The 17,708-nt window shown below is 39.1% G+C and overlaps 1 protein-coding gene across 1 annotated transcript in view; it reads right to left on the bottom strand.

The window, feature by feature from the left end:
* LOC106867558 (tubulin beta-4 chain) overlaps nt 1-17,708 on the bottom strand; it is a 61,852-nt gene that overhangs the window by 37,886 nt on the left and 6,258 nt on the right. The window contains exons 2-4 of the mRNA XM_089361796.1: nt 5,747-5,855; nt 3,930-4,040; nt 48-292 (exon numbers count right to left, since the gene is read on the bottom strand). Of these exons, the coding sequence (XP_089217922.1) occupies nt 48-292; nt 3,930-4,040; nt 5,747-5,855 (465 nt within the window). The remainder of the gene's footprint in view (nt 1-47; nt 293-3,929; nt 4,041-5,746; nt 5,856-17,708) is intronic.

The following is a 17,708-nucleotide window of genomic DNA, read 5'->3' as shown; positions in this document are numbered from 1 at the left end:
TAAACTGGCAGACAGACAGACAGACAAGCTGAAGCTTTCTTGCACACCTTTGGAGATGGAACAACAGAAAAAGTGTTCATTATGCGGTCTGGGTACTCTTCACGAATCTTACTAATAAGCAAGGTTCCAAGTCCTGCACCGGTTCCGCCTCCTAAAGAATGTGTCAGCTGGAAACCTTGTATGCAGTCGCAGCTTTCTGCCTCTTTCCGAACGACGTCCAGCACCGAATCTATAAGTTCCGCTCCTTCTGTATAATGGCCTTTCGCCCAGTTGTTACCAGCGCCACTTTGACCTGGAAGAGAAATTTATCAATTAGAGTCGATAACAACTTTCATCAATGTATAGGAACTATCAAATTATATATGGTGTGGTTAGTGTTTCAAATTCTACAGCCGATTTTTATTTATAAAATCATCATCATCATCATCATCATCATCGTTTTAACGTCCACTTTCCCATGCTTTCATGGGTGCCAAACGGGTTTTAATGAGGTTTTAATGAGGAGATTGAATTTGGTGTTGATCTGCATTAATGCATGAGGAAAGTGAAAAGAGTGTGACATGCGCAGATTGGTAGTGTTTTATGAGCCAATCAACGTCATGTGTGTGCGTGTGCGTGTGTGTGTGTCTGCATGTGTGTGCATTTCGCCCGGCGTGCTAACGTTTCTGCCAGCTCACCGCCTTCATATATGTATAATGAAAAAGTACAGAGGGACGGCAAAAAAAAAAAGATTGTGACAAAACGAAGAAAAACATACATATATAAAGAGAGAGAGGGAGAGACGGGGAGGAAGGGAGAGTGGGGGAAGAGAGGAGAGGGAGAGAAGATGGGTATTGTTCCCTCTGGGCTGGATGCAACCAGTGCACACAAAATATTAATGCGCACACCATAGGTTAGTTGCCTAAAATAAAGCAATAATTAATAATTGTATTTATTATTTATTATATTATTATTTATTACGTGTATTTATTTATTACATATTCACTGTATGAATATATTGGGCAGAGGAAAAATGCACAACGTAAGATTTTGTGCATCCCAACTACTAAAAATTAGAAGAAAAAATTGAACCCCTGGGGATGTGTTTATATTATATCTATGGCGCCTAGACCCTTTGATGGATTTCATCTAAACCGGAAGCCATATATTAAGATGAATTATATTTAGAAATGAACCGAAGAAACGTGTGTCTGTTTGGGTGAAATAGAACAGATTATCAAAACTGAAGGATAGAAACACTGAATTTAAATTATTTTAATAGCTTAGCAAAGATATAAACACAGACGCACTAAATGACTGGTATATTATTATAAGGAAGTATCTTACGTGATGCCAGACACAACAATAACTATGACTGCAATGAGATATTTAACTAAAACAACCCTAATACTATAGTGTCAACAACAGCAAAATCAAATAAAAACAATGAAATCTGATATTAGCTTTTAGATATAAAAAAAGAAAAAGAAATGATAAAGAGAAACTATGGTGTTTGTTTAAAAATGGCTGCAGTATACTTCCGGTAAAATTAGTTTTGCAAGTAAAGAGGTTTTGTGTACATGTAACATATGCTATGGCAGTTAGTGCGGTGTTTAGTTATTTGTCTGACGTTCCTAAGCTGCATTTACCATCCGTTTCTACACGTTTAATGCTTTTGTTTATTTTCTTCTGCTATTGCTAACGACATTACTACAACCGCTAAAACTGCTCACGCCCTCAAATACTTATGGTTTATGGTTGTTGGCATTGACTTCTGACACAAAACTTTGCGAGGGTGAGAAAAGAAGCAACTTCAAATACACACGCACACACACACACACACACTCACACACACACAGAGAGGACGGAGGAGTCAGACAAGAGTCCGACAGTCAAACTGAGAGTATAGAATCAGAAAGACGAACAGTGAAGTAGACAGACATATACAGTAAAGAATGCCTCGATATATTATACGAGTTAATTTATTCCCGGAGACCGTTCGTAAAGCACAGCATATGTACACATGCATACAGACGGTCGATCAGACAGGGCACAGGAGCATAAGACAGGACACAGGACACAAGAGCTTGAGGGTAGACAGTTTAAAGTAACAACTCATTAAGACTAACATAAAGAGAACCATACTAAGAAAGCTTCTAATGTATTCCGATGAGGTGAAAGGCCAGGGTATGGTAAAATGGAAATAATCAAATTCGACTTGGTGTTCCGATACCCAAGGTTTTGAAATATGATAACAACGTTCTGATTAGAGGTAACCCATTAGGCCATCATTCTGATAAGCAGATTATAGTAATCGAGTGGACATTGAAACGGTGAGAAGATCGGTTGATTTTGAAATAGGATAAAGCTGTTGCAAAAGGTCTATTTGACAAGAATTCTCCCTGAAACAGCGCACTTAGCTTTTAAAAAAATGTTCTGGAATATCTTAAATAGATATCCTTGAAAAATATGTCTAACACATGGTCTATTTAGTGTTCGGGTGTTTTTTCTCAAGCAAATAAACTAGATTTCATAACTATTTTTCACTCGGAAGTAGGCTAAAAGTACGTACAGATTCTATTTTTGAGTTTATTCCAAATTTTAATTAAATAGTGTGGTTCTTTTCATAATCCTCTTTAGATAAATCTAAACTAAATAGCTCGTAGTTAACAACTTACAGCGGGGATAGTATGATAACATATCTCATGGCTAAAGAGATACGCCCGTCACTAGTAAAAGACTGATATTTAGTAAAAGATATGTGTGTGTGTGTGTGTGTGTGTGTGTGTGTGTGTGTGTGTGCCGAAATGGTAAGTTAATTTCTTTGCTCGCAGCCCGATTTCTGTTGTACATATTATTTTTCAAGTGATTGTTGGTTTTTTTAGGGGATTTTTCGACTCTGATTTTCACAACAATACTGGCACCGCATGTGTCCCATTATTCTTTTACTCTTTTACTCTTTTACTTGTTTCAGTCTTTAGACTGTGGCCATGCTGGAGCACCGCCTTTTAGTCGAGCAAATCGACCCCAGGACTTATTCTTTAGAAGCCTAGTACTTATTCTATCGATCTCTTTTGCCGAACCGCTAAGTTACGGGGACATAAACACACCAGCATCGGTTGTCAAGCGATGTTGGGGGGACAAACACACACATACATATATATATATATACACATATACGACGGGCTTCTTTCAGTTTCCGTCTACCAAATCCACTCACAAGGCTTTGGTCGGCCCGAGGCTATAGTAGAAGACACTTGCCCAAGATGCCGCGCAGTGGGACTGAACCCGGGACCATGTGGTTGGTAAGCTAGCTACTTACCACACAGCCACTCCTACGCCTATAAATTATAAAATTTTGAATTTGCCATTTATCGGCTTTTATTTGTTGGCCACCTATATTATTGTTGTTATTATTCATTTTACTAATGATAATAATTAATAATATTATCTATATAAATATTTTCGAATATATATTCATTTAGTAATATATATATATATATATATATATATATATATATATATATATATATATATATATATATATATGTGTATGTATATATGTATGTATGTATGTATTTATGTGTGTGTGTGTATATATATATATATATATATATCTTGTCGACGTCATAAGAATGTAGAAACTTCGAGTGAACGTGAAATAATTCTTTTCGGAACGGAGGATCTCGAAGTAGATAAAAGTATAAATAACGTGTAAATTAATGGGATGAAAAAAAAAAACCCCCCTGGGATAGAAAAGTGGAAGGTTGGTTTTTAACCCAATATTTTACACACTATTAAATACGAAAGTGTGTGTGTGTGTGTATGTGTGTGTGTTTGTGTGAGGATGGATGGATGAATGGATGGATGGATGGATGGGTAGATGGATGGATGGATGGATGGATGGATGGATGGGTAGATGGATGTTGAAGGTGGCTTTGCGTACTTACCAAATACAAAATTATCTGGGCGGAAGATTTGACCGAAAGGTCCTGATCTTACAGAATCCATAGTACCCGGTTCAAGATCAATTAATATAGAACGTGGTACATACTTGCCGCCTAAAAACAAACAAAAAATGACATTTTAAATACAACTTTCACTTTATTTTACAGAATATTTAATACAGGATTACAAAAATTTTGGTTTCGTAAATATTGTTCTAATTGGGTGAAGGAATACAGTTGGCAACATAGAATATCTAATATTCTAAAAATTAACTTGCACGTTCTTGGAATTTTGGATTAAAATTTCGCAAAAGCAATCGAAACAATGGTGTTTAAGGAATGGTTTAGCAGACGTAAACATTTTCTAAAATATTTCAACTTTATATCTCTTTTTTATTGACTTCTCTTTCTTCTTGTTCAACGATCACTTTTAAATTATCTCTACAAATATTCTATAGAACTTAGAGCCAGCTCTGAAAGTTACGACGTGTCATATACGAATACGTCTATGTAAACAATGCGATCGAAGAGAGAAAAATAAGAGTATATGCATATTTCAGGAGTTATGCATTCAGTAACTTTCAGTGCTGGCTCCATGTTCTTTAGAATATCTCTAGAGATAACTTAGAAGTAATTGAATCGCACTGCTAACACGGTAGGATAACCTTTAATAGAGTTGGGTGTATATTATGGTGGCTAAACGAAATACAGTGTCCCCACCAGCAATTAATACTTCAACGATCAATCTTTCTGAATTTTGTCCGTCCCTGTTATGATTTGGAATTTGTACTCATTTCTGATTGGTTATTATTGCGCAAAAGGTCCAGACTCTCGTGGATTAATTCTCACTGAGAATTTATAGGAGTAAACATAGCAGGAATTAAGGTTATCCATAGGAGTTCAAGTTATTGTCTGTGACAGAATGGCTTCAACGCCATGTGAACTGCAAGCAATATAACAGTGGAAATATCTGATACAGGATTTAATTGATAATTTTAAAATTTTGCCAGCTCCCTTCCTGAGACCTAGCTAATGATATTATCTTGCAGGGGAGGTAATCTCTATCGGTTTAAATGAACAAAAGCCAATACTAAGCTCTTACAATTACTAGGTTTGAAGAACACTTTACATTTTATCTCACAAATAGTCATCAATAGTTATGAATAGAACCAGTTGTTCGGAAGTCAGGAGCTAAAATCCACGACAAGCAATTCGCTGAGTTTCTCGTCAGATCACTCCATTCCGTTTTACCTCAGTTCATTTATTACTTGAAAACAAGTACAAGTACCAGACTATCTATCTAGAGATATCGGTTTCAAATTTTGGCATAAGGCTAGCAATTTCGGAGGAAGGGGGTGACCTTAGTGTTCAACTAGTACTTATTTTATTGACCCCTAAAGGTGAAAAGCAAAGTCGATCGGCGGAATTTAAGCTCAGAACGTAAAGACGGACGAAATGCCGCAAAGCATTTTGCCTGGCGTGTTAAAGGCTCTGTTAGCTCCCTGCCTGAGATCTGTCAAGAGATATCGTCTGCTTTACTGTAGACCAGCTCCCTGTGCAAGGGAGATAATCTCTACTGGTTTAAATTTATAAAAGTCAATTCTAAACTCTTAAAGTTTCAAGAACACTTTACATTTCATCTCACACGTAGTCATAAAAACTTACCCTCACCCCACAATACTTCTAACAACCTCAAACTGTTATTCTTGTATAAAACTAAATAAAAAAAAAACATGTTACGGCACCAAGGCCAAGTAAAAAGCTACACATTCGTCAGTTCGACTGTCAATAGTTGACCAAGGGGACAGATAAGATCTTACCTGTTGCTTCATTGAAGTAAACATTGATCCTCTCTAGCTGAAGGTCAGAGTCACCGTGATAGGTACCCGTCGGGTCAATACCGTGCTCATCAGAAATAACTTCCCAAAACTGTAATGAAAAATTAAATTACATTAGAAAATAGAAAAACTGTATGTATGTATGTATGTATGTATGTATGTATGTATTTGTACGTCTGCGTTTGTTCCCCCACCATCGCTTGACAACCGATGCTGGTGTGTTTACGTCCCCGTAACTTAGAGGCTCGGTCAAAGAGACCGGTAAAATAAAGTATTAGGCTTACAAAGAATAAGTCCTGGGGTCGATTTTTTCGACTAAAGGCGGTGCTGCAGCATGGCCACAGTCAAATGACTGAAATAAGTAAAACAATAAAAGAAACAAAAACCTTAGTATCCAGTAAGCATTAACAGGTGAAGTTCCCCTCCGCCACCACCACCACCACCACCATTAAGAAAACAACGTATTTTCTCTTTCTCAATTGAAAAGTCTTAGATAATTTTTTTTTCTTCTCACAGCAAACCAACATTCCACAATTGTTGTTGCTGTTGTTGTCATTGTTGTTGTTGTTGCTGCTGCTGCTGCTGCTGCTGCTGATGATGATGATGATGATGATGTTGTTGTTGTTGTGTTTGTTGTTCTTACTGTGTTGTCTGTTGCCAAAGTGCGCACTGAAGGCTGGATGGATAGAAACATCAAGAAACCTGCTGAGAGATCGACGACTCGTTTTTTCATCGCCGATTAACACTCAAATGGCGCAATCCGCCAAGCCATAAACACGTAACTTGCCACCGTAAGCAGAAACTTCACTGTTGTAATTGATGAATGAGTTTGTTGTCTTGCAGTGTTGAGTGCCTTTCCTCCTTTGGGTACAGCTTAGAAAGGAGCCCACATGTCAGACTGATCTGTTTTATATATATATGCACTATATGGAGAAGAAGACTTCTGTAATGACTCTGCCAGCCTCTGGGAGACGGGGATTTACCATCTGTCGCCAACATAGACCACCAACGAGAAAGCTTCAACGGGGTCGTTTACTCTGTTAGAAGTGGCAGTCAAAAATTTTCCTTAATATTACATCCTACTGCCTTGAGAAAGATAATGTAGTACCCGAGCTAAAATATATATATATATATATATATATACTATGTGGGCATGTTTGGAACGCATTCGATCATAGTACTGTTTGATCACGGATATTTGGTTGCTATTTCTAGCAGGCTTCATTCATCTTTAATCATATGTCTGCTGGATCAGAACTTAGTTGGGATTAAATAGAAACAAAAGAAAAAAAAATACAATAATAATAGAAACTACAAGAAGGCGCGTGGCCAAGTGGTTTGGCGTGTGGCACTCTCGATCGCGAGATCGTGGTTTCGATTCCCGGACCGGCTGTGCGTTTTATTCTTGAACAAAACACTTCACGTCTCAAATTACTCCAGTCCACTCAGCTGTAAATGGATAAACCTACGACGGACTGACCTTCCTGAGGGGCAAAATATTGGCTTGCTCACCTCGCCAGCAGGGTGGCATCATTCAAAAAGCTAAAACAGGGCAAAGCGCAATGGTTCTATGACCACCCTCGGCTAAGTGAAGTGAAGCAACGCGAAAGGAAATGTTTTGTTCAAAAACACAACGCACTGTCCAGTCTGCGAAGTGAACCCACGATTTTACAATCATCAGTGTAACATCCCTAACCACAAGGCCAACGCACTTTCACTGACTAACAACAACAACAACACAGTAACACGCGTAAAATACTGCTATGAGCTCAGTGACCTGTTGACACCTATGGAGAAATAACCTAGCGATGAACATAGAGTGGTTCAATGGCTTCAATGAGAAGTCCAATGGATCGGCGTTTGAGACGTGGAACGATCATTCGAATGGAATGTAAATTACTCTACCAAATTTGTTCGAAGCACATTCATCATGTCCAGTATTCTGCTTAGAAATTTCAAATTTTACGTCATCTCGAGCTGAATAAAGCTGGAAACAAGTTGAGTTGAGTCTATTTTTTCACTTCAACGCAAATTGCAACATCGAATCCTACCGGGGCAGTCACAGACATAACATAACCTCTGTGACCTACTGATACGTGTGAAGTGGTTATTTGTATGCCGTCAGTTGCCGAGTGTTAGCTATAACGAGATATTTATTGTCTTAGTGATCTGATGACACAGGAAGTGTTTTAATATGACCTCGGTGACCTGATGCTTTGACCTCAGTTTGACAGAGACTTTTTAGTAACTTATGTCGCTAATGTCCGTCAAAGTCCCATTTATTATTTTTTTTCTCATGGTGTTATCAAGACTAACAACTTTAGGACGGATACGGCCCATTATAGAAACTCAAGCAAGTGATTTTGTTTGTCATAGACGTATATCAAATACCATTCACCATAAATTCCTAGTTTATAAAAATTATTTCCGCCTCCAGAAGATATATGATAATTACCAATTAGGAATTGAGACCAGCTCTACTCGAGGAAGGAAGATTATCGCAAGATTCAAGAATTCCCCCAAAATTGAGATGCCAATAAGAGAAAATACAGGCTTAGTGTCTCGGTAAGGCGGCGAGCTGGCAGAATCGTTAGCACGCCGGGTGAAATACTTGGCGGTATTTCATGTTTTTACGTTCCTAGTTCAAATTCCGCCGACGTCGATTTTGCCTTTCATCTCTTTCGGAGTCGATAAAATAAGTACCAGTCGAGCACTGGGAGTCAAAGTAATCGACTCAACCTCTCCTTGATATGAGTATAAAAACTGCATCCCTCTGCCAAGCCATGCCAAGCCAGTATGAGAGAGTAAACTCATCAAACCATTATGATCCCAAGCTCAAATTCACGGTCTCTATATCGGACTGTGGTTGGGTGGAGAGAACATGATAAGGCCTCAAACGTACACACAAATGGTCTTCACTCAAACACACACACACAACACGAGCTATGGGTAGATGGAGTAACAAGGTGTGTGGTGAATTAGCTACCACCGTACATAGACACTATCTTCTTCTACTACTACCACTACAGCTGCTACTGCTGCTGCTGCAACTGTCGCTGATATTACTACTACCACTATTACCACCATTGTTACTACTACCACCACCATCACCACCACTAGTACTACTACTTCTACCACCACCACCACTACTACCACCACCACCACCATCACCACTACTACTACTACCACCACCACCACCACTACTACTACCACAACCACAACCGCCACTACTACTACCACAACCACCACCACTACTAATACTACCACCACCACTACCACCACCACTACTACCATCACCACCACTACCACCACCACCACCACCAGCACTACTACCACCACCACCACTACCACCACCACCACCACCACTACTACTACTAGTAATGTACCTGAACTGTAGGTGACAAATAACTGCTTCACGAAATACGTTTACTTAACATACATTCTTCAGCTTAATGTTTTCATTTGTGATAATGGGGTGACGTGTTTTACCACACACACATACAAACACATACAAACACATAAACATACATATAGGCATACATACATACATGCATACATACATACATACATACATACATACGTTCGTTCATTCGCACGTATAGCACGTATAGCTCTCTGTAGACTGTAGATCAGGACTTTTCAACCATTTTTATCTATGGGCCCCTTTAATTACTATTTTATCCTGGTGGGCCCCTTTAATTACTATTTTATCCCTTAACCATTAGATGTTTAAAAACTAGTTTTATAAAAAAAATTCTTTCAAAATTCCTATATTGTTTTGGTTGAACTCTGTAAAACCGAGCTGTTTTTTGCAATACATACCAACACGTACATCTAAAGCAACATTTTTTCAAGGGCCCTTAAATTACTCTTATAGATCCCCATGCGAGGACCCCACCAAAATTTCGGGCCTCGTGCCTAAAGTAGAAAAGAATATTATAACATCAAAACCAGCCGAGTAATAGAAAGGGAACTACTTAAACAATTCTGAACTCATGATTTGCTTCTGGCGGTGATTTACCACTTAAGAGAAGATAATCTCTTCTAAGTTGAAGAACACGCATTTATAATTTTTCATTTTCAATTTTTTGATTTTTTATTACATAAAATAAAATGAAGTTCTTAAAGTTTTCCGTTGTTGGTAGCCGTGTTTAGCACTATGTCATCCTCCTTTGGAATCGTCAACACGGTACAACTCTAGACACAAGTTAAATTCAGTTGACTTATTTAAGTTGCTACCATTAATAGCTAATATTGGTGAGAGTCAACATTAGTTAATTTCATGTTAACCTCCAAGTGCTACCTTCATTGATAATCAACGTTGATTACTTCATCGACGCTGGGCTGATTCTAATGAAAATCAACATTGGTTGTTCCATTGCCAATTAATATATATCAGTTACCTCTGTCAAAATCCACATTCGTTGACACGGCAGCCACAATTAGTTGCCTTTGCTGACAGTCAACATTGCGTGCCTCTTTATTACCGTCTGCATATTTGTTGCATCCACCGACAGTCAATGATTGTTGCCTCTTTGACAGCCAACAGCTAAAACTGGTTGCTTGCTACGAGAGTCAACATCGTTTACCTAACTGAGATCGGTCAATATTAGTCGCCTCAATTGACAGTCAACATAAGCTGCCTTCAATACTGGTCACGTCTCCTGACCGTGTTCCCTCCACCGATAGCCGAAGCAACATTGTCAATCAACATTAGTTGTTACGTCTGCTTGTGTCAAACATTGACTTCAATTCGCGAACATCATTTGTTGTTCCCATTAACATTTAACATTGGTCGTCTTTTACTCTCTAAATCGTCTCCATCATATACAAAGGAAAAATTTTAAAAAAAACAACTTTCATTCTCTGATCACTTTCTCTCTCTTCTTCTTCTCCCCCCCCCCCGCCATTTCTTCCTCTCTTATTCAACTTCCTGCCATTTCAGACTCACTCACACTCAACAGGCTTAAAACACTCATCTGTTCTCCTTAAAGAATGTGACTTGTCTTAAAGTGTTGCCAGATGTTCAACATCAACTACACCCTCCCCCTCCTTCTATCTACACTTCTTACCGCCCTAAACTATCCTCTCTCCCTCTATTTCTCTCTCTCTTCTTCTTCTTCTTCGTCTTCTTCCACCCTCATTCACCGTATTTTCACTTACTCCTTGTTTCTAACTACCCCTCTTACTCATTCTCTCCTTCTCTTTCCTACTCTCTCCTTATCTCTCTCTCTCGCTGACCCTCTCCCCCCCTCTCTCTCTCTTATTCATCTTCATTTCGAACAGGAGGAAACTAAAATATCGCTCTGTTGTCTATTTTACGTCTTCCTTATCTCACTTCTCACGTCTCTTCTGTTTCTTTCTTTCTCTCTCTTTCTCTTTCTCTCCCTTTCTCTTTGTACACACACACACCATATAGTATATATGGTGTGTGTGTGTGTGTGTGTATTATATACGTAAATGCTATATTATATTATATGTGAAAACGCATGGCCTTATGGTTACCGTATTGCACTCAGGATCACTAGATCGTGTGTTCGATTCCCAGACTGGACGGTGAGTTCTGTTTTTGAGCAAAACACTCCATTTCACGGTGTTCCTGTCCACTCAGCTGTAAATGGGTCACTCTGTGATAGAATAGCCTTCCGATCAGGGGCGGGGAAATGTCGGCCGGTTCGCCAAGCCAGCGGGGTGGCTTTCATTCGAAAGCTAAAACAATGCGAAGTGCATCGTATAGAAACATCCGATAGTCAGGTCGATGCCGCGATATTATATTCTTTTCTACTCTAGGCACAAGGCCCCAAATTTTGGAGGAAGGGGGCCAGTCGATATGATCGACCCCAGTACGCAACTGGTACTTAATTTATCGACCCCGAAATAATAATAATTTCTATTATAGGCACATGGTCTGAAATTTGGGGGAAGGGGATTAGCCGATTATGTCGATCTCAGTATTTCACTGTTTGTCGACCCCGAAAGGATGAAAGGTAAAGTGGACCTCGGCGGAATTTGAACTCAGAACGCAAAGACAGGCGAAATATCGCCAAGCATTTCGCCCGGCGTGCTTGCGTTTCTGCCAGTTCGCCGCCTTAACGAGGATATTATATTAATATTAAAGAGAAGGGACCAAGGGCGGACTGAGAGTATTAAGGGGCCTTGAGCTTGACTTTTACCGGGTCCTTAGCGTTGATATCAAAGAGTTAACATGTAGAGAGCGGGCCCTTCAGAGCCCCGGACCCTTGGGCAGTGACCGATTGACCGACAGCTCAGTCCGCCTCTGGATGGGACTATAAATTCTGTCATCGAAGATTAAGAGAATGGCCACTCGGTGGCTTTGGATAAAGAAGAAATGCCATTGGCTTGCTGGTATCGGAATGCAAGCTGGGACTTGACCAACCCCGAAAGGGTCAATTGACCCGACAACTCCCTGAGATCCTAGAAACAGCACTGATGATGCATTGCAAAGCATTCGCGTGAGGCATCTTGAAAAATGAAAAACAACATTTATAAATTATGTGCTTTAGAAATTCGATTCGCAACTTTGTGGTTCATCTTGCACAAGTGTTCTCTTGGGTTAAGCAAACTTCATGAGCGGAATTTAGTCGAGAAAACTATAAGGAAGCTTGTCTTGTGTGTGTGAGGCGTGTGTGTGTGTGTTTACATATATAATATATGCACATGTACATATGCTTACACACATGTATACACACACACACACACACACACACACACACACACACACACACACACACACACACACACACACACACACACACACACATATGTATATATATATATAGAGAGAGAGAGAGAATGCAAATATTCAAACACAAGTACGCTTATATATTCCCTTGTATTGCTTCTTTCCTTGCGACTCTAGCCCTGCCCATCCTTTCACGGTTCAAACACGCAGCTATGTATACATATAGTCGTAAGTACACCTATAGATACAAAAGTACTCTCTCTCTCTCTCTCTCTCTCTCTCTCACACACAAACACACACACAATTAGATAGATAGATAGATAGATAGATAGATAGATAGATAGATAGATAGATAGATAGATAGATAGATAGATAGATAGACTCATATATATACAGACACATACACTCACACATATACGCATTTAGAAACAGGTAGAAAGATAGACATACGTTCACGTCCTAAACATTGCCGCCAGTCAGGCACGAAGGGACTTCGACGTACATTTAACGTGTTAGCGAGATGTCGGGTCAGCGAAGATGAAACACAGAGGTATAGGAGGAGCGGGAGAAGGGAAACGAAGAGGAAGAAGAAGAAGAAGAAGAAGAAGGTGATGGTGATGATGATGATGATGATGATGATGGAGAAGAAGAAGAAGAAGAAGAAGAAGAAGAAGAAGAAGAAGAAGAAGAAGAAGAAGAAGATGATTATGATGATGATGATGATGATGGTGATGATGATGATGGAGAAGAAGAAGAAGATGAAGAAGAAGAAGATGATGATTATGATGATGATGATGATGATGGAGAAGAAGAAGAAGAAGAAGAAGATGGTGATTATGATGATGATGATGATGATGATGATGATGATGATGGAGAAGAAGAAGAAGAAGATGATGATGATGATGATGATGATGATGATGATGATGATGATGATGATGATGATGAAGAAGAAGAAGAAGAAGAAGAAAAACAACAACAACAACAACAACAGCAAAAACAATAACAAAAACATCAGCAGCAACAGCAACAAGGAACAAAACAAGAACAAGATGAAGGACAACAGAGACAACAACAACAACAACAACAAGAGGGAGGAGACCAACAAAGGGAAGGAGGAGGAGGAGGAGGAGGTGGAGGAGACGGAGGAGGAGGAGACGGAAAAGAACAGCAACGGGAACAATGTTTGTCAGTGAAGAGAAATGGTAAATCGATCAAAGGTTTTAATATTAGATAAGAGGAAACGAAAAAGGTCAAGATTATAGAAAGAAAGATGGCGAAGAGGGGAATCAAAAGACGGAAACGGTGTGCCGTGGTTTTGTTTCGTTTCAGATGAGAGCTTGATATTACCAATGTCTTCATGCCAAGGAAGCATGAAAAGACGACGACGATATTTGCAGAAGCGACTTCGACACTGGAATATTTTGCGAAGAAATTGTTGTTGCCTGTTGTACTGGTTGACCGTCTTTCCTGTTCTCATTGACTTTGGTAAGATTTCGCCTGGAGGAAGCCAAACTGGGCTTCTTAACAATTAGGAAGGTTCTAAGTCGTGTGTATGTATGTATGTATGTATGTATGTATGTATGTATGTATGTATGTATGTATGTATGTATCTATCTATCTATCTATGTGTGTATGAGAGTATGTATGTATGTATGTGTATATGTGTGTATGTATGTGCGTATACATGTATTATGTATGTATTATGTATTATGTATGTGCGTATGTATGTATGTGTATGTATGTATATATATGTATACATGAACGTATATGTATGTATGTATGTATGTATGTATGTATATGTATATATGTATACATGAATGTATGTATATATGTAAGTATGTATGTATGTGTGTATGTATGTATGTGTATATGTCTGTATGTGTGTGTAAGTATGTATGTGTATATATATATGTATACATGAATGTATGTATATATGTAAGTATGTATGTATGTGTGTATGTATGTATGTGTATATGTCTGTATGTGTGTGTAAGTATGTATGTGTATATATATATATGTATACATGAATGTATGTATATATGTATGTATGTATGTGTGTATGTATGTACGTGTATATGTATGTGTGTGTAAGTATGTATGTGTGTATGTATGTATGTATGTATGTATGTATGCGTGTATGTAGATGCGTGTACGTAGATGCGTGTATGTATGTATGTTTGTGTGTAAGTATGTATGCACGTACGCACGTGTGTATGTCCGTAGTATTTATGTGTGTATGTACGTACATATCTATGTTGTGTGTGTGTGTGTATGTATAATATGTGTGCGTGCGTACTTGCGTGTGAACGTTCGTGTCACTAGTTTAACAATTTCAAATATTTAGAAAGTGACACTTGTGCCACACAATTTTTTGTTACTGTGTAATTTGATGTGTGTTGGCGCTTTTACTCCCTTTTATTTACTTAACGAAAGTCAAGACACAAATTTATCGGGGTTGGTACATCCGATATACGGGTGTCGTGTCATCCACCCACGATGTTATGTCTAAGGCTCCTAACTTCCGCTATAGTCCTATGACACACAGGCAGAGTGAACACAGATACATTAATCAACTGATACGTGCAATAGTTTTGTTAGTTTCTGCGAGCTGGCAGAGTCGTTAGCATGCAGGGCGTAATGCTTAGCGGTATTTCGGCTATCTTTACATTCTGAGTTCAAATTCCGCAAAGGTCCACTTTGCCTTTCATCCTTTCGGGGTTGATAAATTAAGTACCAGTTGTGTACTGCGGTCGATCTAATCGATTCCCCCCCCCCTTCCCAAACGTTTCGGGCCTTGTGCTTAAAGTTGAATAGAATTTTGTTAGTTTGTGGACGGCAGTTCAATCCCTAGATCAGTTAAGCTTATATACGTTGGTGAAAGCGTAACAAATATATGCCAACCCAAGTTAAGAAATAATTAATTAGGAGGATATCCTTATTAAGGACAATGGAATGACACTAATCTACCCTCGTAGATTTAATTGGGTTTGTCCACATTACTCCATAAAGACATACAGCTGATTTGCCGGTTTCTCTAACGTATAAATAGACTTCAGGCCATTCACAGAGATGTTTCCATATTAGTTTGTATTTTTTTCTTCATTTTACAAGCAAGCACGAACATTTATTCCGGCAAATCTCTTTCTTTGTTGTGTCTGGGGAGAGTCGTTTACTTTTTATGCCTTTGTATCTTTTAAGAATGTTGCAACCAGATCGAGGCTCTTCTTCATCGAAGTATAGACATTCAGATCCTTCATAAAGTAGTTACGTATTAGGGTGACGTTTCCCGTAAATCAATTGTGTACCATTCAAATTTCCTCACCCAAACAGAATCACACAGCGACTGTCTCGCTGGAATGTATTCCTGAAATACAGAATCTTATTAATCACTTCACGATGGTAGCCCAGGACGAATGTAAGTTTTCTACGTTTCTGATTTCGGTCTCTACAATTTTGATAGACGAGGGTCTTCTGCATCCACGAGTGAAGACCAGAATTGAATGCTTTCTTGTAATACAATCAGCCGAATTCAGTTCCTCGTATATCACCGCAGCTTTTTACACCAGAGTTTCGTCCATAAAAAGTTGCTTGGCACATCTCCAAACTTCTTTCTTCTCAGCGGTTTGTTTAACTCTGATGTTGCCCACACAAACCTTGTGATGCTGTGGTGTTATGAGCCAGGCTGTGTTGTAGAGAAGTGAGGGCGTAGGTATGTCCTGTCAGAAGTGGGGGGCCTCTGGGTCCCACCGGAAGGGCCGCAGTGGGTCTGCGGAGTCAGCCAGGCGCAAGCAGTTAGTCGGTGGCGTACAGCGCACGAGAGTAGGTATGTTAGACTGTACAGCGACGGACAGCGCACGTGGACGTTGAGTGAATCTTGCAGACCGAGACAGAGCACGTGGACGTTGAGAGCGACCCTTTTCCGGACTGACAAGTAAGACTATCACAATTCTCTCTTTGCTTCCGTCTTTTTCCTCCGCCACATCACAGATGCTACTCATCTTCAACAACGAATTTAATATTTTTCGTCCTAATATTCTTTTTCTAGCATCCCTACTTCCTCTCTCCCTCTGAATGCATGACCATATAATACTCTGCTTTACGTTCTAAGTTCAAATTCCGCCGAGGTCCCCTTTGCCTTTCATTCTTTCGGGGTCGATAAAATAAGTACCACTTGAGTAACAGGATCGATGTAATCGACTTACCCTTCCCCAGAAATTGCCGGCCTTGTGCCAAAATTTTAAAGCATATAATACTCTACTGGAAACAGCATGTGCAGGGAAGTGGGAAGGGCGTGATCAATACTTATGTAATATGCTACCGCTCAGTAAATTTCCCTTTCTGATGGTATATCACATGATACAATAAACACGATATCTTGATAAGTTGCAGCATTAAAAGCAATTTTAATGTCATCGAACGGAAGTTTGTAGGTGTGACATGCGCAAAACTTGGAAAGTGGTGCTGAATGAAGAATGATTATAGGAAAGAATCTGATATCAACCGGCTCTAAGAGAACATTCGGAGAGTTTGAAAACCGTTTATCGATCGAAATATCCAAAATATACAAATGTTCTAATGATTTTGTTGTGTGATAACACGAACATCAATGAGAATATTTTAATGTTCTAATGAGGACTTAGCATGCGTCCTAAAGAGACAACTGTTTTTCGATGAAACTAATAACCTCCGGGAAATCACAAACACGAAAAAAGATGCTTTCTTCAATAGACCAAGAACAAGATACAATTACGAGATAAGCAGCAAGATTAAGTGGAATGAATTTTTATATAGTTGTTTATATCTTCAAACTACATCTATCTCGTTAACACCCACATAGTGTCTCCATTTAATCAATAAATACACAACATGCTGGTCTAGCCATAACACACACACTCTCTCTATTTATCTAGATAACATCTCTACAATGTCTCCGTCTATCCGGTGAATATCTATCTACACGCTGTGTCAGTGTGTCTCGTAAATGTATACACTCTGTCTTTATGTCCGGTGGTCAATATCTACGCATTGCATTTATCCTCCCAATCAATTATTTTATCTTTTATTTTCTATTTGTCTCAACCATCCGACTGCGGCCATCCTGGAGCACCGCCTTGAAGAATTTTAGCCGAACCGATCAACCACAGAACGTTTTTTTTTTTTTTTTTAAGCTTGGTACTTATTCTGTTGGTCTCTTTTGCCGAGCTGCTATGTCACGAGGACGTAAACAAATCAACATCGTCG

The sequence above is a fragment of the Octopus bimaculoides genome, chromosome 13 (assembly GCF_046866305.1).
Source record: "Octopus bimaculoides isolate indiv1 chromosome 13, ASM4686630v1, whole genome shotgun sequence".
NCBI classification, from domain to species: Eukaryota; Metazoa; Mollusca; class Cephalopoda; order Octopoda; family Octopodidae; genus Octopus; species Octopus bimaculoides.
The sequence above is the reverse complement of the archived record's forward strand: the minus strand, read 5'-3'. Positions and strand labels throughout refer to the sequence as shown.